Source organism: Maniola jurtina, chromosome 13, assembly GCF_905333055.1.
Source record: "Maniola jurtina chromosome 13, ilManJurt1.1, whole genome shotgun sequence".
NCBI lineage: Eukaryota > Metazoa > Arthropoda > Insecta > Lepidoptera > Nymphalidae > Maniola > Maniola jurtina.
This window is the reverse complement of record NC_060041.1, coordinates 10,659,661-10,680,905: the sequence shown is the minus strand read 5'-3', so window position 1 is coordinate 10,680,905 and position 21,245 is coordinate 10,659,661. Positions and strand designations below refer to the sequence as shown.

At 37.3% G+C, this 21,245-nt stretch overlaps 2 protein-coding genes and 1 long non-coding RNA gene across 6 annotated transcripts; 2 read left to right on the top strand and 1 right to left on the bottom strand.

Moving 5' to 3' along the window:
• Positions 1 to 420: 420 nt before the first annotated feature.
• On the bottom strand, positions 421 to 9,930 carry LOC123870920 (DNA-binding protein Ets97D). 4 transcript variants are annotated; one of them, XM_045914419.1, is made up of 11 exons: positions 9,607 to 9,930; positions 8,758 to 8,856; positions 8,073 to 8,194; positions 7,568 to 7,721; positions 6,097 to 6,253; positions 5,422 to 5,547; positions 4,034 to 4,107; positions 3,350 to 3,426; positions 2,703 to 2,844; positions 2,193 to 2,346; positions 421 to 1,397 (listed from the first exon to the last, which is right to left on the bottom strand). In XM_045914419.1, the coding sequence occupies exons 1-11, from the start codon at positions 9,746 to 9,748 to the stop codon at positions 1,256 to 1,258; spliced, it is 1,389 nt and encodes a 462-aa protein (XP_045770375.1). In that variant the 5' UTR covers positions 9,749 to 9,930; the 3' UTR covers positions 421 to 1,255. The 4 variants fall into 4 exon arrangements, with proteins under 4 accessions (XP_045770375.1, XP_045770377.1, XP_045770378.1 ...); XM_045914421.1 differs by having other exon boundaries at positions 3,350 to 3,423; XM_045914422.1 differs by having other exon boundaries at positions 6,097 to 6,250.
• Positions 1,980 to 21,093, top strand: LOC123870930. The gene is made up of 3 exons (XR_006797184.1): positions 1,980 to 1,991; positions 5,619 to 5,621; positions 21,023 to 21,093. It is a non-coding gene; the product is annotated as an uncharacterized LOC123870930 (long non-coding RNA).
• Positions 11,402 to 17,654, top strand: LOC123870923 (zinc transporter ZIP9). The gene is made up of 6 exons (XM_045914424.1): positions 11,402 to 11,721; positions 12,384 to 12,570; positions 14,672 to 14,782; positions 15,305 to 15,443; positions 15,745 to 15,863; positions 16,262 to 17,654. Exons 1-6 carry the CDS (start codon positions 11,626 to 11,628, stop codon positions 16,480 to 16,482), a joined length of 873 nt encoding a protein of 290 aa, XP_045770380.1. The 5' UTR covers positions 11,402 to 11,625; the 3' UTR covers positions 16,483 to 17,654.
• Positions 21,094 to 21,245: the final 152 nt, after the last annotated feature.

Here is a 21,245-nt window from a genome sequence, read left to right as displayed (position 1 = left end):
TAGTAAAGAATACTCACTAAATTGGTTCAACAACTGATGAGGAAGGAAAATATCATTTTATTTGTCATTTAGGCATAAATAAAATAATGGTTATTTAGCTGTTACGTACCTACATAGTATGATACGTTTGTAACTGTTATCGCATTTTCCTACCTAGCAAGTCCAACTAATCCATAGTTTCTTAGCGGCAACTGATTTTTAGGGGTCCGTATCCAAAGGGTAAAAACGGAGCCCTATTAATGTCACTCTGCTGTCATGTCAGTCTGTCCATGTGTTACGGCGACTTTCTATAGCGCATATCGTGAACGCGCGGCTGTATCGCCTATCGATACATTTACATTTGCATTTGTACAGGCCAGCCATGCATCGCAACTACTGCATCAACTTTTGCACACGTGATGGAAATAAACAAAACATACGTATAACAAAACGATAGACTTTATTTCGTACAATAATTTCTTATAACTACCTTACAAATATACAACATACTTAATCCATTTAATTCCACTAAATATCATAAACGTAAAAATGTGTTAGTTAGTTTCTCGGGTTCAAGTGACTTAGTAAGCCCTGCCTTCATTGCATATCGCATTCATATCTATCTCGCTCTAATCAGAGGTGTGGCAGTCACCGCATGCGGGTAGTCCGCCTCCCGCATGTTTATCTCCGCCCACATAACTGAGCACCCTAATGAAGTATGTGACTTGCATACATCTCTTGCTCACCACATCTATGGCATGCACGTCTCGCTCGCTCATATCGTGTTTACGAGTCGCATGAGCCATGCACCTCTTTGACCAGCTCGGCCAGCTGCCGTCCGAAGTACGTTCCTCTCGCTCGCTCGCTACGTCTGTCACATTCATGTCTCGCTCGCTCTAATCAGGGGTGTCACATCGGCGGACTAAACTCGTGCCGGAGTCAGCGCATGCGAATGGCCGCCTCTCGCATGTATCACTCCGTCCACATAACTGTGTGCACCCTAGTGTAATGCGTTACTTGCATTCATCTCTTGCTCGCTCACCACAACCATGGCATTCACGTCTCGCTCGCTCACATCGTGACCACGAGTCGCACGAGTCATGCACCTCTTTGACGAGCTCGGCCAGCTTGCCCGCGCCGTAGCCCAAGCAGCTGCCGGTCGAAGTACCTCCGTCTCGCTCGCTCGCTACGTCCCTCGCATTCATCTCTCGCTCGCTCGCATCGTGGCGTCATCTCGGTCGGGCGCGTCACGTGGCGGAGTGGCACCATGTGGCAGTCAGCGCGCGCCGGGCTCGTGGCCGGGCTCGCTCTCGGGGTGAAGCCGCATGGAGTCGTGCAGCTCTTTGACGAGCTCGGCCAGCTCGCCCGCGCCGTAGCCCAACAGCTGCCGGAGGTCGCACACGTACTTGTACACGAACCTGGCAACAACACGGGTTTTTGGAGTGCAAGTTATCCACATAGACCGACAAGGATAAAACATAGATGATTTCCAATACTCTAATATGCCCGTGTTTCCACATCAGACACTAGATGAAGCTACTAGAAATTATACGATAAGGATCATACTGAATCTCGTGCTTCGAAACGTGACGAAATTAACTTACAACAAAGTAACTATAGATGGTGTCACAGATAGCTTCAATCACGCATTACGAAGCCTGACTCGCGGTAATAGAGTGTTAACCCCAAAAGAGCATGTTATATTATACAAGTCCCAAAATACAATGGTTGGACCAGCTAGATCTCAAGCATAACGCCCGCTCTGACGAAGCTCTTTCCATTATTTTAGTCGAGCCCACATTAAAGTTACTTCCGTACATGACATAATTAAAAACTCTACCGTGATCTGCCATGCCTATAGTTTACTCGTCTTCAGTTTCGATTTTAACTTCGACCTATCACTGAGTTACCCCATCACGCCAACGGTCAATATCCCATGACACAGTACGATCCAATCATGACCCTGTTGTCAGTTACACTAATTGATTGGTTAAATTACGTTTTTAACAGACGTTAATTTCTAGCTTCTGTTTTTGGGTAACAATTTATTGTTACAAGCGCATCTTCTATGTTTTGTCCTTCGCTGACGTAGACACATTTACCTCTCTAGCATAAATTCATCTCGTTTTAAAAGCCTAAACAAAGAGAGTACATATACTCGTATATATTTACAATGGAAATCACTCACGATAATTTAAATCCTGCATACATACCTCTTGCCCACAACTTTTGATATCATATCCCCATCGTAATAATACCGCAGTGCTCTCGACAGCTTCTCGTAGTTCATGGCAGGTTTATGTTTCCTCTTGCCCCACAATCGGGCGACTCTCTCCGGTTCCAGGAGTTTAAACTCTCCTTCTGTACCTGTGGATGGATGGATAGTTTAATTTTAACATACCTTAATGGCACAGGTATATTCATCATCATCATCATGATTAACCCATCGCCAGCTTACTTCTGAGTGCAGGTGCTTGATTGCGACAGAATGACAGCTACAATGTCACGATCGTATCCTCTGATTGGTTGGCGGTTGCTCACTACTGGCTACAATACATTGTTGCAACAAGAATACCATAAATTCAGCCAATCACAACAATTGCGATTGTAATAATGATTGTTGCAGGTTTTCGGGAATCGTGAATCGTTAGTATGGATGATGCGCGAGATTTCTTCTGCGTGGATTTAGGTTTTTCGTTGTCGCTCCGATGACATCAACTTACCATGCCATCTGATAACGTCGTAATATTCGGCGCTAGTGAGCAGCTCCAGTAGAAATTGCCACAGTTGTATTTGACCGTTGTTTCCATTGCGCGATGTAAAATAATGGCCACCATCTTCCTCGGTAGACGGACGAATTATCATCTGAAAATGACAGTTTAGTTATATTCTATCGACGGAGAAATATTAATATACGGCTTTCCATGTTACGTAATCCAAACAAATGACGAAGACAAAAAACTCATAGGCGTTAACCATTTTGAGTGACCAACCAATGACAAACAAGTTTTATTTTCCCTTCTAATTTGTTTCGTACTGAACTGTATATAGTGTAGTGCAAATACATACCTTTAGTTTGATATCGATATATACAGGGTGTTTGGTAATTAGTATATAATGTCGACACGTACCTATGCTACTTTGATCTGATAAATACAATGCTGAAAAATGACGAAATAAAATTACATGCATACAGTTACAGCATGGGTACGTGTCGTCATTATATACTAATTACCAAACACCCTGTATAATGAAATCGATATCTGAATTAATTTCAGGTCTAGAACAATATAGAATAAAATAATAGCCGTAATACGTTAGTATGGAACAGCACGTAGGAAGTAACCTTAAAATCCTGAAATTAACTTACTTTCGGTTTCTTCTTTATAGCAGACTGCGGCATTTCCAACTCATCTCTCACTACAGGCTCTTGATTTTGTATTACTGCTAAAAATAAAACAACTATAAATGAACTAAAAATTACTTTTTTTTGACATGTCAATAAAATATTTCCAAATTGCCCCTGGAATCGAACCTGGGACCACCCACTTATAAGGCCACAGCACTCACCACAGAGGTCGTATGCTGCGCTCCGCTATAGAAACATTAATGAGCCGTGCAGTGTGCTGAGCGACTGCGACAGCGCAACACGTGGGCGCACAAGTGCAAGCAAGATAGATGGAAGACTGAGCGAGATGGGCATTGCGATGACGAGCGAGTCAGCACGACGTATCGCAAGACCTTCGCTATGTTTTAAACACAGCACAGCCGTACAAAGCAGTGATATAATTATCCTACTAATATTATAAACGTTTGTATGTATGGATGTATGGATGTTTGTTACTCTTTCACGCAAAAACTATTGGATGGATTTCGCTGTTTGGAATGGAGATAGATTATACCCTGGATTACTGGATTATATTGGATACATAGGTTACTTTTGACCCGGAAAAGCAATGAGTTCCCACGGAATTTTTAAAAACCTATATCCACGGGAACGGAGTTGCGGGCATCAGCTAGTAGTAATATAATTTGAATATAGATAGATACAAACCAACAAATTTGCATTTCCGCAATAATTCGAAATGCGTCCAAAACAAGTCGCCCGGGTCTGATGGAACTTTCTCTCTGTGAAAGAAAAAATACACTGTGATGTAATTAACTGACAACAAAACATAGGTAAATGTACTTGTAAGTGTTTACGTTAGTTAATTTGTAGGGTAAACTTACAGATGTATCCACAGCCTCTTTTTTTTATAAAAAATAGCGAGCAAACGAGCAGGCGGGTCGCCTGGTGTTAAGTGACCGTGGCAACAGAATTCAAGCAAGATAACTTTTTTTTAAATGTTACAAATTAAATATATTTATATATAGAATTTTAAAGATTTGTATTTTTTCACGTTTTTTCTACGTCTTTGAAACTGTTGATCTAGCTTCATAATTCTACCTTTAGGATTCTGCCCAGTGGTCGTTTTGTAGATAAGTGATACAGTTTTCATTTTTGTATTAAAAGTAGCCGCTGCACCGTATTTGATACATACATCGTCTTGAATAATTTACTCTTTTACCGCCACAAATTTTGCTACCACTCTATGAAAACATTGGACAGTGTTGCTGTCAACATGTCCCGCTGTATTATTTATAATTAAACATATTTTCTGGCAAATTGTGCTAGTAGAAAATCCTGATGGTAAGACTTCATCTTGTGAATTGTCACAAAAATGGCTTTTACATTTAGAATGGTTACCAAAAGCATGTAAATGTATGACTTGTAAATCTTCGAAAGCTTTTGGGTGCAAAAATCTATGTTTTCGTCGAAATTATGATACTTTAGAACACATTTACCGATTGTAGATCTTATGGTAATAATCCGTTTTTTCGGTAATGAGTTTTCTATAGCGTATGGGATATTTAGTATCCATAGTAAGGCTTTCCAATTTGTTGCATAAATTTCTCAGTAGATGATTCCTACATTCCATCTTTTCTTGCGTCTAGAATTCTTGAGTGTGTAGTGGAGTCTCCATCAGAAATAAGGCGACCATATATTAAACCGAACATGTCAATAGATGCTTTGAAGCCTTCTACTATTATATTTGACTCCATAGCAGTAGATGACCCGGTAAAGTTTATATAAAGCACCAGTGAGGTCTTGGTGGTCTATTTTTGTTTTCGTCCTGTGTACAAATACTGCAATATTAATTTAACAACTTTTTTTTTTATAGAATATTAGCCATGTTAATCATGACTAATACTCCCCTTTCCCCTCCAATTAAGCGTAAAGCTTGTGCCAGGAGTGGGTACGACAATAGTGCAACGGGTGGGGTTTGAACCGCCGACCTTTCGGAATTTAGTCCGCTCCTCAACCATTGAGCTATTGAGGGTCTAACTTACTATTATTTACTTATAAAGTAGTTGTTCTAGTGTTTAAACAATATTACTTACTTGAAATCGATGTTATTGATGGAGCAGAGCTGAACGCCGTTAATGTTCCAGTCTGATAGTTTGATGCCGGTCAGGTTGAACTGACGCACCGCCCATTGTATCCACAGCTTCACATGTTGGACTGACCTAGACAGACACACCTTCATCAGTGCAACAAAATCACATCACACTTCACACTAATATTATAAAGGCGAAAGTTTGTGTGTATGTGTGTGTTTGATACTCCTTCACGCAAAAACTACTGAGCGGATTTGCCTGAAAGGAATGGAAATAGATTATACCCTAGATTAGCACACAGGCTACTTTTTATCCCGGAAATTCATAGAGTTCCCACGGGATTTTTAAAAAATTTACATCCACACGAACGAAGTCGCAGGCATCAGCTAGTTTAAAAAAAAAGTTTATTTAGCTCACAGAAACAGGGCGAAAAAATACAAAAGGTGTTAAAACTACAAAATTACAACTAATCTAAAAGTACGAGTTAGAAAATAAACAGAACAAAAAAACGGGCAAGTGCGAGTCGGACTCGCACGCGAAGGGTTCCGTAACATCGTGCAAAAAAATTTAAATTTTTTTAAAAAATTTAATATTTGTTGTTGTGAAAAGTTCATTTGTATATCTGTTTTTTTTTCTTTTGAAGTACAGAACCCTAAAAAGAGATAACAAGGGTCATACCACTGCGCAGGGTCGTCTGGTATCCTGGCCCGGCTGTGATCGTTTCGGAAGTTGGCATCCACCACCCACTTGACCGCAGCGGCGTGTGGCGTGCTGGATATCAGATCTATCTCTTCCTCCACCTCTGCCGGCGGCTCTGGTTCTATTTCTTGCACTTCTGACACAAAAAAAAAAATATTTTTGAAGTATGTAAGTCTTTTTTTGAAGTATGTAAGTCTTATGTACAGGGTGTAACCAGAACGCTAGCGAAAACGAAGACAGGTGATAGTACTGATGATTACTGAGAAGATACCATTAAAAAACTACGACATTTTTTTTAGATCCTGTATTTTTAAAACTTCACAATAAATTGCAAATGAAACATATGACTGACGCTAGAAGTCAACAACGTTCCGTAGATAGGTCACTCGAAGTCCATGCCGTAGGTGGGACACTGACCCAAGTTTTGCACGCTATACAATGCGGGTTTGAAAAATACAAATTCACTAAAACTACAAGATAAGGCATATAGTTATTGGCATTGGATTGTGTTAAGTAGTATTATAATAACGCTGTTTTTGCTAGCATTCTGATGACAGCCTATATAGAAGTGGTTAAGCCAACCTCCTACTTGGAAGACTAAAATTCTTTAATAAACTTCATAACAATTTCAAAATACCTATTCACCATGTCTTTAACTATGGTCGCTAACTATGGACCTCATAAGAAAGCTCAGCAGCGGGCGATGGACAGAGCTATGTTTCGAGTTTCTTTATCACACTAATATTATAAAGGCGAAATTTTTTATGTGTGTGTGTGTGTATGTTTGTTACTCCTTCACGCAAAAACTACTGGACGGATTTGGCTGAAATTTGGAATGGAGATAGATAATATCCTGGATTAGCACATAGGCTACTTTTTATCCCGGAATATCAAAGAATTCCCACGGGATTTCGAAAAACCTAAATCCACGCGGACGAAGTCGCGGGCGTCAGCTAGTAACGAGATATAATCAGCGGGGTGATTTGCTAAGTGTCTAACACTGAATGATAGCCACCGAGCTTATTTTTTAATCCATTGAAAGTTTTCTCCGAAAATATATTTTTATATCACCCTGTGAAGTAGCAACGTAGAACCAACCAACCTTGGTGGCTATCATTCATTGTGTTAGCGAATCACCTAGCAGACATGAAGAGATCCAAAGTAGAACTAAGTAACCAACATAGCTCAAGGCATTGTGAAACTGAAGTGGCAAAGTGGCAAAATGAAAGGAGCAGGGCACAAAGTTCGAAAAACTGATAGACCTTTGGGTCCCAAAGTGTTAGAATGACAACCTCGTACTGGAAAGCGAAGCATTGAAAGACCCCCTACTAGGACCCCTACTGAACAGACAACATTAAACTAGTTGCAGGCAGCCACTTGATTCAGGTGGCGCAAAACCGTAACGTGTGGAAATTCCTATGATAATAATGATGAAAAAAGGTTAACTTACCCTCTTCCTCCTGCGGCAATTGAAGCAGTTCCTCATCAGGTTTGAGAACATCCATGATGTTAATCTTTCTCTGCGAGGCCCGGATCTGTATGTTCACTTGCACCACGCCCGAACCTCTGATGCATTGCTCCACTAAGGTTTTATGGTTCTCCAGCTAAAATAAACGTGTCATTCAGACAAAAGCTCATAATTCTGACCTCAATTCGAGGTTTAATGACATATTTTTGTGTAAATAATGGCTGCAAACCACAATAATTGGTATAGGTGTCCAAGCTGTAATGACGCGCCCCGCTACCGCAATTTGAGCATGCACACGGCTCCAATATATGTTATTATAGAACTACATTAACTCTTGTATACATAATATATTCAGTTATAAATTCAATTATTTTTTGAGTATTTGTGGTTATTGAAATCGGTTTTATTTATTTTTGATTTTTTTTTAATATGGATTTACCATATACCTATTGTAATAGTATGCTTTACCGTATGTCATATTACCTACCATCTTTGCATCCTGCAGCCAAAACGTGTAATCTGAAAGATCAGTATTCAGCCTTCTCTCAAGCATAGAACGGAGACGGGAGAGCCTTGTCCTTATATCCATTAGTTGAACTATCACTTCCTCTGAAAATGAAGTACAAAATAAACCTATAAACCTAAAAACCTAATCAAATGCTAACAAAAACAATGGATACTAAGGGGTGATGACCTAGTGGTTATGTCTGCCTTCTTTTTGGAAGGTTGGGGGTTCGATCCTGGGCACACACCTCATATTTTTCAGAGCATTTATGCAATGGGGATGAGGCCTATGTCAAAAACAAACTGTTTCTTAGTAATTATTATTTAACAGGTCTTTCAAAAATCGTTAAATCCATGTCCACTGTTAGTTTCAAGTTTGATATTTTAAATTATATCGATTTAAATAAGAAAGTATGTCAAATTACGTCAAATGTGTATGATGTCACATTTATATCATACAAGCTCCCTTACTAAGAGAGCATTTTGATGTTTGATAAAAAGTTGCTGATTTGTCTAGTAGTCATCATCCATATTAAATACCATTTGCTTAAACAGAGACAGAAAATCCCATAAATCCTGAGAGTTCTCCATAATGTTCCCAAAGGTATGTGATGTCTTTGATTTTACAGTATATTAACAGCTTTATAATAATGTATTTAATACTATACCACCAGAATCAGTGCTTTGCATTGTATCATCATCATCAGGCGTGTCAGTAAAAACAGCTAATGGAGCTTCCAGGATTTCAGTACCAGTTTGCATTATTCCTGAAAAGTTATACACATATTATGTAAACAGGAGTTGTGTGCTTTAGGAAAATAGGAGTAGGAAAATATTCTCCTTTCCCCTCTAAATAATTTAAAGTTTGTGCTAGGAGTAGATACAACAATAGTGTAACAGCTAGGATTCAAACCGAAACTCAGACCTTTCAGATTCCAGACCGCTAATTTAACCACTGAGATATTGAGGCTTGATTGGAATAGCTTCATGCTCAGCTTCAAAAAAATTGTACCACACAGTGCCATTATGTAATAACTAATAAAGTAGGTAAAGTGGCTTAGTTGTGTCAGCGAATATCACACAATTGCACTGTTTAAGAAAAGGTGAATTATTCAAGAGGCTAGCTAGATAGGTAACAAATTTTGAAGGTCCTTTGGTCTTTCCCTGTCCTCCATGCCACTGATAGCAAATTAAATCCATGTCCAGGTTATTATCACTAACTTATAGTACAGCATATGCACCAGTGTTTCTCTTCTCGGGCTTTTAAACTTAAATAATATTTGAAGAGCCAGGTTAACCTTTGTCATGCACAACCTGAAAAAGAACTACCTACCTATATTAACAAAAATTATACAATCTATAAAATGCAATAACATTACCAGTTACGAATAAAATTTTGGCACTTCGGAGGAGTAAGAGGGAAGAATGCACAAAACATCATCATCGCGCATAAACGGACAAATGGCTATAGTTCCGCCAAATTTTTTTGGCCTTATCTAACAACAAAATTAGCTTACCTAGGTCAGATTCAGTCACATATTGAGGTATTAGGGCCAGAGGATCCGTATTTTCAGAGCATTCGGAGTCAACGAAGGCGTTTTCAGTTTCCATTTTTATACTTCGTACATTTAACAAATCGTTTAAGTCCGTCACTTCCATTGTGTAATAAGAGTGTACCAAATTCACAAAACTATAATATATCGCTGAACGATTAAAGTTATTTTTATTTTGAACCCGGAAAACTAGTTTATGAACTTTTTCTAAATATTTATTTGAATTTTTTTAGGAAAAGGAAATGTAGTTGCAAAGCCACTTCCGCGTGCGCCAAAACCAAAACCAAAAACGAGTTTTTTTTCTCTTCTGGCTTTACATAGATTAGCCAATGTCAGGTTTGTCCAAAAACGAGTTTTCATAGAAAAAATATTGATGTATCCACAGACTAAGTATATATATACCAGAGACATGCTACCTAAACAAGATTGTGCACTGAGACACCAAAAACGAGCCTATTGAGATAGCGCTAAATTGGAGTGTGTCCCTTTCTATTAGGGTGACAACACGATTTGATAATGTAAGACATTTGACGGATTATATGAGAATAGGAGAGGATGAATCATCATGATAACCCATCGCCGCTCACTACTGAGCACGGGTCTCTTCTCAGAATGATAAAGGTTTAGGCCATAGTCTGCCGCGCTGTAGTTATAAAAGTAGAGAAATTCAATTTTTTTGTTCTGCGAAAAATACCAGTCATGTTAAGTATGGGTACCTATAATATAGGTAAGTAAAATTATTTTGTATAATCTGGTGCATGTGTTTAGGTCCTAAACAGTTTTAGGAAGTTCGTAAGCAAGGCATTCTTTTGGGAAAATTGATGGTACAGCGTTTCTTTTTAAAAAAAATTCAGTGCACACGAAGCCGTAGCAAAATCTTCCGCTTTAAAATGCATTCCGCAAACTGCCTAATATTTGGTGATATTTCCTGGAACGACAGCGATCCATTTTTGCCTTAAGTCTTCATTTTTGAGAAATCTATCGATAAACAGAAAAAAACACTTCCAATAAACAATCAAATTATGGTTACCTTACTACTTCTGTATAGTATAGTGCAGAATGTTCGCCATATTGTTTTGCTTGACACCCAGTGTTGTCATCCTATTAATTTAAAAAAATATTTATAATACTTTTTAAACTAAATGATATTTTAATGACATTATAAAAAAAAGGTAACAGTATGAAAATTACTGCGAAAACAAAAGAAAGTAATCTTGTTGTTTGAAATTAAATAAACAATAAATAAGAACTTTGTGAGCTACATCATAATTCGTACCATAGAAAATATTTTTTTATGCTTGCAATCCATTAGACAGTGACACACTCCAATTTATAGACCTCTCGCTCGGCTCGTTTTTCCGCTTAGCATAATTGTATTAGAAATTGGACTTTATGCTAATGCAACAGAATTTATTTTTGCAGGGAATTAAAGCTGAAGTGCACAATCATGTTTAGGTAGCACGTCTCTGATATATACTTATATAAGTACTACAACTTTATGATCGGACTTCGTCTGTGTTGGTGTTAGCTGGCGGGCGTGTTCTGCCTTTTTGGAGTGTTTTTTTTGTGTTAAAATTGACTGGAAAGCGCTCTAAGGGGGTGCCGTGCGTATGTAAAACACTCCAAAAAGGCAGAACACGCCCGCCAGCTAACACCAACACAGACGAAGTCCAAAAAAAAATTCAAATTGACGGCTGTCATTGTAATTTGACGGCTGTTGTGGGTGTCACATTGATTGACGTTTGTGGTTGTCGTGTCGTGTTTGGTTGTCAAATTAAAATCTATGCCTTAGGTTGAATGGCTCGAATTGCCTTTCTAGTTTCTATTTAATATATTTAATTAAAATTTTCAAATATAGTGTGCAATGTTAATTAAGGGAGACGTCAATGGTATATAGCATTGGCTAATACTAATTTTCTCCAACCTCTAACCGCCGTTCACATCAAACTTTCGTGTTTTTGTGATACATAATTGTTCAGAAAAATGGATGAAACTCTGTTTCTTATTTTATTGGCTGTTGTGATGTTAGTGGGATCCTATGTGGCAGGAAGTATTCCTTTAAATGTGAGCATGTCTGAGGTAAGATATGTGATATTATTAACATTTGTAAGCATGCGGAAAAAATAATAAAAAAGCTGTGTGTTTTTAAGATTGCGATGTAAACAGTTTCACAATATGCTTAGGTAATTCGCTTATTCAGAAGTTATTCTGTAGAAGAGAATGTTAAATATCGATGATTTAATAATTATTTGATAGGCGTGTATTTTTTGTTTTCTTTCCAATTTACTCTCTTGACGCGGTACAGAATCATTTTTATATTTCTTGTTTTTTCAGTCACACTTTCCATAGTAAAAACATCTAATGTGCCATGCATAAAAATTATACCCACGCAAAGTGGGAATTTCAGCTGAGGGAAACATAACTGCTGCTTTTTTCAAATAAGTGGCTAACTTCAATAACTAGCAGAAACGTAGAAATGTTCAAAAACTCATGTTTCTAACGAGTAATGATATTTAGGACCAAGGTTTTAGTTAGTTTTGAACTGGCTGCCAAAAAGAAAAAGAGCTTCAATTCAGTCAATTTTTTTTAATGTATGTACAACAATTTCTAAGTTTGAGGTAATCAAACTTTTTGAACATCAGCTTTTCTAAATTCCCTTGGTTTTTGGTAATAAGTAATAACTCAAAAATTACTTTTTGCAGTTAGCAACTCTTTAGTAAGTTGTTAATACAATTTTTTAGGACAAGCTCCTCAAGGTGACAGTGTTTGGAGCGGGACTGCTGGTCGGCACAGCCCTAGCTGTTATAATACCTGAAGGTGTAAGGGCTCTCTTTGACGAGAGGACAGTTCTTGTGACGAAGGACTACACTCCAGAACCAAAAGGCATTGATGATTTACATTCCGTCATTGGCATATCTTTAGTTTTAGGTAAGTGTTCTCATCCTTTTTTTAACCCCTGACCCAAAAAAAGGGGTGTTATAAGTTTGATGTGTGTATCTGTGTATCTGTCTGTGGCACTGTAGCGCCTAAACTAATGAACCGATTTTAATTTAGTTTTTTTTTTTGTTGTGAAAGGTGGCTTGATCGAGAGTGTTCTTAGCTATAATCCAAGAAAATCGGTTCAGCTGTTTGAAAGTTATCAGCTCTTTTCCAGTTACTGTAACCTTCACTTGTCGGGGGTGTTTTAAATTTTTAATTTACACTTGTCTATGTCAGAAATCAAGTGTTTAGTTATCTGTTTGATATCTCTGACTCTCTTCTATGTGCCTTAGCATTAGTCTCAAACACATTGGTAGAACCCCCGGACCCTGCAAATAGGAGGCGAGCATCTTAACCAAGTAAGACTTACATGCCTAGGATTGAACCTGGGACCCTCAAAATAGGAAACCGATGGCTATCAGTACTTCGCAAGATATTAAGTAACTGTTAGTAAATATTAAGTACATATAATATCTTGCACAAGTAATGATAATGTTATATTTCTAGGTACAATTTACAATAGGAAAAACTTGAAATCAAAAAATTAAAGATAAAGCACATAGTATTTTTCAATCGCTTTCCAATAATTTCATTATTGTAAAACAGAACTTGTATTCTAACTAAGAATCTAAACATTAATTTGACCAATCATAAACATGATTTTCCATAACTTTATTATGAACTAGCTGATGCCCGCAGCTTCGCCCGCGTGGATTGGTCAGATCCCCTGCAGCATCAGGATTGAGGAGTTGGACTCCAAATTTTTTATGAAACAATGTCGCAAAGTTCCTCTATCGATTAAAAAAGAAATGACGCAAATCGGTTCAGAAATCTCGGAGATTTCGGTGTACATAGGTAGAAAAACACAACTCCCTTTTTGAAAGTCGGTTAAAAAAGTAGCCTATTTTACGCCCTGGTCAATCCTTTACTTGCCTGTGAAAGTCCCGTCAAAATCGGTTCAGCCGTTCCAAAGATTAGCCTTTTCAAACAGACAGACAGACAGACAGACAGACAGACAGACAGACAGACAGACAGACAGACAGACAGACAGACAGACAGACAGACAGACAGACAGACAAAAATTTTAAAAACGTGTGATTCAGTTATGGTATCGTTCAAATAACCATATGAGCTTAATATGAGGTAGTTATTTCGAAATTACAGACAGACACTCCAATTTTATTTATTAGTATAGATACAAATGTAATTCAAGAGGTAAGTCTTACCAGTAAGTCAAGACAGTAGGGACTTGAGTCTGAAATAAAAGATTATTTATCTATTATTTAACTGAACAAATATCTTCAGTCTAGTGCTATTATAGATATCTAATGTTTAAACTTGCATTACCTAGGCCTTTATAAATAGTTCGGCATATGGACACATTAACAATCTTGTACACAATGCGTCCGAAATAACCAAAGAACAAAGTTTCCGCCATGTTGTTACTTGTCACTTATGTACATTTTTAACTAGCTGATACCCACGACTGCGTCCGTGTTCTTAAAAATCCCGTGGGAACTCTTTGATTTTCCAGAACAAAAGTAGCCTATGTCACTCCCCAGGTCATTAACTATATCCATACAAAACATCGCGTCAATCCGTTGCTCCGCTGCGGCGTGATCGAAGGAATTTGTCCACCAACAAACAAACACACTTTCGCATTTATAATAATGGTAGTGATACTATACCTTACCCACATTGCCCACATTACAAGTTTTTATTTATTTATTATTTATTCAGATGCAAGATAGCCCTTGACTGCAATCTCACCTGGTGGTAAGTGATGATGCAGTCTAAGTTGGAAGCGGGCCAACCTGGAAGGAGTATGGCAGTTTTTATTAAATCCATACCCCTTTGGTTTCTACACGACATCGTATCGGAACGCTAAATCGCTGGCGACACTGCCTTGTTGGTAGGTTGGTAACTAGCCACGGCCGAAGCCTCCCACCAGACTAGACCAGACTAGGAATTTGAAAATTTTCCAATTTGCCGGGAATCGAATCCGGGACCAGCGCCAGGCAGTAGTTTTAATAAAGTTCTTTTTTCGCAGGTTTCGTGTTCATGTTAATAGTGGATCAAATGTCGTCGAGGTACAACGACGCCAGCAATCCCACCGAGAAAAATATCACTGCCACTGTTGGCTTGGTCGTTCATGCCGCGGGTATGAAACTTTGTTATTTCAATTACTAACATTTATAAATCAATTACATTAACAATAGTTATTATTTAATAGTTTATTCCCACGACTTCAAACCCTTGGACCATACAAACAAACCCTTGTTTTTTGGGATTGAATTTTTAAAAAGCCTTAGCGGATATCTTCGTTATAATAGCTATCTGCATGCCGAATTTCAGCCCGATCTGCACAGTAATTTGGTCAGTGCGTTGATAAATCAGTCAGTCAGTCAGCTTTTTCTTAAGATGTAGATTAATTCTAACCTGGAAGGGGTATGGCAGTTTTTATTAAACCCCATACCCCTTTGGTTTTGACTCGGCATCATACCGGAACGTTATATCGCTTGGCGACGGTTTTGCCGGTAGGGTGCCAGCCTCCCGCCAGACCAAACCAGAAATTATAAATTTCCAAACCCCTGCCGGGAATCGAACCCGGGACATCCCACTAGTAAGACCACAGCATTTACCATTGCGCCAGAAGGTCGTTATATTGTTATTGTTGTTCCAGCGGACGGCATAGCGCTGGGAGCCGCTGCAACCACGTCGCACGCCGACGTGGAGATCATAGTTTTCCTCGCCATCATGTTGCACAAGGCGCCTGCTGCCTTCGGATTGGTCACGTTTTTGATGCATGCCGGACTAGAAAGGTGCTTTTTTTTCTATTTCTTTTCATCAACGATCAGCTATAATCATTACCACGGTCCTTCTGCGGATCTCCTCATTACTGGATTGATCACGTAGAGAAATTCCAAGCATAGCTCTGTCCATCTCCCACAGCATAAATACATACAGTTAGAATATACTTTTATTAAATACCACTAAATTAGTTCTGAAAATATAGGCAGAAAAAAAATATATAGGCAGGTACAATTTGGCGGCCTTATCACTACCTAGGGCTCGTGATCTCTTGATATTTATAATATTAGTGTGGAATTATTTTGTCAACAGGAACCGGATACGAAAGCACCTGTTAATCTTCTCATGCGCCGCGCCCATGCTCGCCTTGCTCACGTACTTTGGCATCGGCAACGAAAGCAAACAGACGCTGAGCGATTTCAACGCTACTGGTAAGATCATCGTCAACCGATCCACGTCCACTGCTGGACATAGGTCTCTTGTATGGACTTCTACAAACCACCTCCAACTACTAAAGGGCTCGGCCAACGCTTCGCTTTCCAGTACGAGGTCGCTATTTTAGCACCGCGTGGGTTTAGGTTTATTAAAAATCCCATTGGAACTCTTCTCATTTTGTGGTTTAAAAAGTAGCCCATATCCCTTTTCGGGATGCAAGCGTTCTCTGTACCCAATTTCGTTAAAATCCATTAAATGAATGGGGAAATTTCGTTAAAATACATTAAACGGATGGGCCATAAAAAGGTGCTACCTTTAGGCAGACAGACAAACTCAGTTTTGCATTTATAACAGTATGACAAGATGTAAGAGATATTAAATTTTCTTCTTCCAGGTATCGCCATGCTATTCTCAGCGGGGACGTTTTTATATGTGGCAACCGTACACGTGCTGCCCGAACTCACACACCCACACTCGCACACGCACACATTACTGCCCATCCAAGATGGCGTGCCACCAAAAAAAGGTTTCGCTGGCTTGCAGTTGTGTGAAGTTATTATTTTGACAGTTGGGGCAATGTTGCCAGTTTTATTGACTATGGGACATGAACACTAGTAGATATTATTTTTGGTCTGTGCAATTTTTTTTTTTTGTTGTGTAGAGAAATGAAAAGTATAATGTTGCATTTGATTAGCTACATTAAAAACGGGCGAGATTTTATAGTAATAGTGTAGCCGGTAAGTTACCATCTATATCTCGGAGTTTTTTTTTTTTGCTGGACAAAAAGATGGCATTTTTAAACCTCTACTTTATAGATTGTGAGATGTTATGTACCATCAACAGAAAAATAATGTAAGTAATGTAGTTGTAAGTTCTAAAGACGATACGTCAGTGGCGGACTTAGGGTGGGGTAGAGGGGACAGTCCGCCGGAGGCCTCGGGTCTGGGAGGCCTCCAAACCTTGTGAAGTCCTTTAGTAAAACGCCAAATAACGTTCAGTTGATTAGAGCAAGTTTGGAGCGGGAAGCCTTTATAAAAATAAAGAATGAAAAGATGTTTCTGTAAACTTAAAAAAAAATTCGTTCTCGTGTGTCTTTGTTGCACATTACATTTATCGACTAATTATTTCCAGGGTTGGCATTTTTTTCAACAACTGTTTTAAAAACGCATTTTAATCATGTTTTTTACTTAGTTTTGTTTTTCGAAACTGTACTTTTTGCCTAACTCTGATTAGTATTACACTCATGGGCTTCGCTAGGAGTCAAATCCGCGAAAAATATAATATATGATGACAGAACGGGGGCCCCATTTAGTGATGCCGACGAGCTTAGTCCGCCGCTGCTCTAACCTTTGTCTCATTAAAATATTCGACTAATAATTTCTTAGTAGTGGAATATTTTACATAACTACGTTTTTTGTACAGTAGGTAATACATATTCCAGAGAAACGGCGCTGTGCTTCCGTTTGTTGCCTAATGAAAGGCAAGAAACATTCAAAACTTATTTTTCTTATATTCCTAGCCTATACTCTTTCCTCGGAAGTTATCTTTGCTCTCTCTGTTACGTACCTAATCCCATACAAATGATGAAAACAAAAATCTCAGTGTGCGCTAAACGTTTTGAGTCACCAACCAATCACAAACGAAACTATGTTTCTAATTTTGATTGGTTGGTGACTTAAAATGGTTAACACCCATTGAGATTTTTGTCTCTATCATTTGTATGCGATTACGTAACAGAGAGAGCGCTGTATTAACTTCTTTTCACGGATAGAGTATAGAAAGTACTATTTACCTAGTAGAAAATAATTGAAATCTTAACCAGGTAGGTAGAGAATTTATATTAATACAATTATAAATCATTTTCCTAACGCATTATTGCGTTTATTTTGTACTAGCTGACGCCTGCGACTTTGATCGTCTGGATTTAGGTTAGTACAAATTTCATGGGAACTCTGATTTTCCGGGATATAACTAGCGCATGTCACTCTCCATGTCTTGATCTATATTCATGCAAAAGCCACGTTATTCGACGCATTGTTCCATTGCGGTGTGATTGAAGGACAAATCAACATACAAACATACTTTCATATTATGTATAATTATATATATAGTAATTTTAATACATTGATCTGCTAGAACATTCGTATTTTTTAGTTAGGTATATTTTATTTTATAAAGGTGTATACTTAATGGGTGAAGAATTTATTGTATTTTGCGACAATACAGGTCTTAGGGCAACGTATACTTATATATGCCCAAAGTTAGGAAATACCAGTAATTATTTTGCACTTGATACTTTTTCTTTTGAATTTTTGGATTTTTTTTGGAGGTTTTAGGTAATATTCGAAACCTACCTAAATCATGTATCGATACTTTTTATTGTTTTTTTTTTTTTAATTTTGTTTTTTCGTATTTTATCAAATTTGTTATTGTATTAAATAAATGCATTTTATTAGAAACTGAAAGGTATCAAAATGGATATTTTTAAGAAAAGGCAGGTACTGGCCTGCAATAAAACATTTTATAATTGCTCGTAAAGTGGCTCTTACATCACCGATATTAAAACTATAATGTAAACTTTTACCACCCTTGGGCAAAAATAATAATATTAATGCCATACGCGAAACACCTTCTCACTAGTGCGGGAATATAATAGCCGCTATCGTTATCTTAAATTTTAAATGTCAAATTCGTCGAGAAAGATGTTTTTACTCAAAAATGTATTGTAAAACATCGTATGATACACGTGCGGTATGATAAAAATTAGTCTCGGCGCTATTTAATAATCGCCTTTGGTTCAGGTATTTAAATTGGTGCCTCGACTGTAATTTGCATTATGCCGCACTTGTAGCATAATTAACTATTTTTATTGTGGATCCAAGATTAGTTACCTTAATATTTTCTTATTTTATTGCTAACTATGAATAAATATAAATTCTTGTTTTTGCTCATATATTATGTAAATTACCCAGTATTGAGTACTTGTGTATAATGAATTTGGTGTATATTTTATAAGATAATGTGCATAATAAAATGTTATGTGTATATATTGGAAATAGCAATAAATTATTGATAAGTGATAGCGCAATTTGTGTTATACAGTGCTGCCAAACAGAAGTTTAATGTTGTATAATATTATTTACTGAACATTTTTTAATCAAATATGACTAAGTTAAATTTTTTCACCTAATATAAACAAGTGTAAATTAAAAATTTATAACACCCCCGACATGTGAAGGTTACAGTAACTAGAAAAGAGCTGATAACTTTCAAACGACTGAACCGATTTTCTTGGATTATAGCTAAGAACACTCTAGATCAAGCCACCTTGCAAACAAAAAAAACTAAATTAAAATCGGTTCATTAGTTTAGGAGCTACGAAGCCACAGACAGATACACAGATACACCGATACACAGATACACACGTCAAACTTATAACACCTGCACCCCTCTTTTTGGGTCGGGGGTTAAAAATGTTTACCTACCTACATACCGGTGTTGAAGCGTCTATACAACATATAATTATGACATATATGTATAGCAATATAATAGATAGGTAAGGCGGTAGGTACAGCATGAGTTAGAAAATGTTATTCTTTAGTGTTTTATAACATTATACTAAAATTAAACTTCTGCAAGGTATAAATCGCAAATAGATTTAAGGGGTTAGTATAAAGAATTGTCTAGCAATTGAAAGTATTAGTAATTTCAAAATAAAATCTAGTTCCTTTTGCACGAAAATATTTTTACCATTAATTATTATGATTAATATAATAATAGAAATAGGAACGGTATTTTTGAACAATTATTATTATTTTTATAGACAATTTTGCATAGACTACTTATAGAGGAATTTAAATTAAATCTACCTTCAAATGACAATAAAAGATATAATTTAAGTAATAACATAACCTGATTATGTTAGAGAAAATTAATTTCTCTCTTCAATAACGAATTTTTGCTATTTCATTTGAAGGTAAACTAAAAAAGGGGTTTTTTCCAAATATATTAATTAGATGATAGTTTATACTCAAATAAAAAAAAATGTGATCTTATGTGAGAAATAATGTAAATGTACATAGTTTTTGATTATTTTTTTGCTATCTGAAATCTGAAGACTCCGGAGTGTAGCTATTTGGAAAGAGCTATTCATAATAAATCATTGTTACATAATATAGCAATAAATGACCTTCAATTACTACACGACTGCTCAAAAAAAGGAGTGTAATGTTTTCAGGATGTACGTATAGTATGCGACAGGTTGAAATGGCAATCGGGGTGGGGACGCCCCGCACACCCGCACAGCTCCCGCGCTAACCCGGTGCGGGATAGCGCGGGTGACGTGCGGATATGCGGGGCGTCTCCCCGCCTCATACCCCGATTGCCACCTCGACCTGTCGGGTACATCTGAGTTTCTTTAATCCGCTTCTAAATTCCTGAACAGATTTGGATGTATCGTCTTTACCTCAACCCGTATAACACTGGCTATAAACTTTTTGAAAAAAAAAAAAACAATGTGGCGCCATCTTCAAATTTGAAATAGTCTTTTTAGTTCTTTTTTCGCAGGGCAGTCGTGTTTTTCTTTTTATTACGACTTTTTTTTTTATCTATAGTTGCTCCGGTGATTTTAAAAAGAAACAAAACCTTTGGAGATGAAATATGAAGTAGACAAGTGTAAATTAAAAATTTATAACACCCCCGACGATCCAAAGTATTTGAGTTTTCAAAAACATCATTTTCAAATAAATAATTATGTATTTAGGCAACGTCCATCTTGACAGCTTGACATTTGTCTATTGACATAATATTATGAACCTAACGGTTATCTAACCTTCTTTTCTACAAGAAAACTAGAAAAGAGCTGATAACTCTTAAACGGCTGAACCAATTTTTTTAGATTATAGCTAAGAACACTCTCGATCAAGCCACCTTTCAAACAAAAAAAACTAAATTAAAATCGGTTCATTCGTTTAGGCGCTACGATGCCACAGACAGATACACAGATACACAGATACACAGACACACAGATACACAGATACACACGTCAAACTTATAACACCCCTCTTTTTGGGTCGGGGGTTAAAAATGAAATGTATTTTTATAGATCCCGGAATTGATTGATCGAAATGAAACCCATAATTTTATGATTATGTAGATTTTATGAATAGCTCTATTTGTTGTATTTTATGGTTACGTATTGTTCGTGAATAAACTGCTTTTACAATTGTTTCGTTTCAATTTTTCCAACTAAGTAATAAGGTCATATACCTGTTTATTTATTTAGCTCTAGTTCTGTAAAATAGGTAAATAAAACAAGCATTGTTTAACACTAAAATATTTATTTCGTAAAATACAAAAAATAATTTCAGAGAAATTTT

Coding starts and splice junctions, on each gene's coding strand:
- LOC123870920 (XM_045914419.1), bottom strand. CDS start 9,748: ATGGAAGTGACGGACTTAAACGATTTGTTAAATGTACGAAGTATAAAA. Junction 4,108..5,421: donor ATCAATAACATCGATTTCAA/GTAAGTAATATT, acceptor TTTCTTTCACAG/AGAGAAAGTTCCATCAGACC. Junction 3,427..4,033: donor GCGGAAATGCAAATTTGTTG/GTTTGTATCTAT, acceptor TTTTATTTTTAG/CAGTAATACAAAATCAAGAG.
- LOC123870923 (XM_045914424.1), top strand. CDS start 11,626: ATGGATGAAACTCTGTTTCTTATTTTATTGGCTGTTGTGATGTTAGTG. Junction 12,571..14,671: donor TGGCATATCTTTAGTTTTAG/GTAAGTGTTCTC, acceptor CTTTTTTCGCAG/GTTTCGTGTTCATGTTAATA. Junction 15,444..15,744: donor ATGCATGCCGGACTAGAAAG/GTGCTTTTTTTT, acceptor TTTTGTCAACAG/GAACCGGATACGAAAGCACC.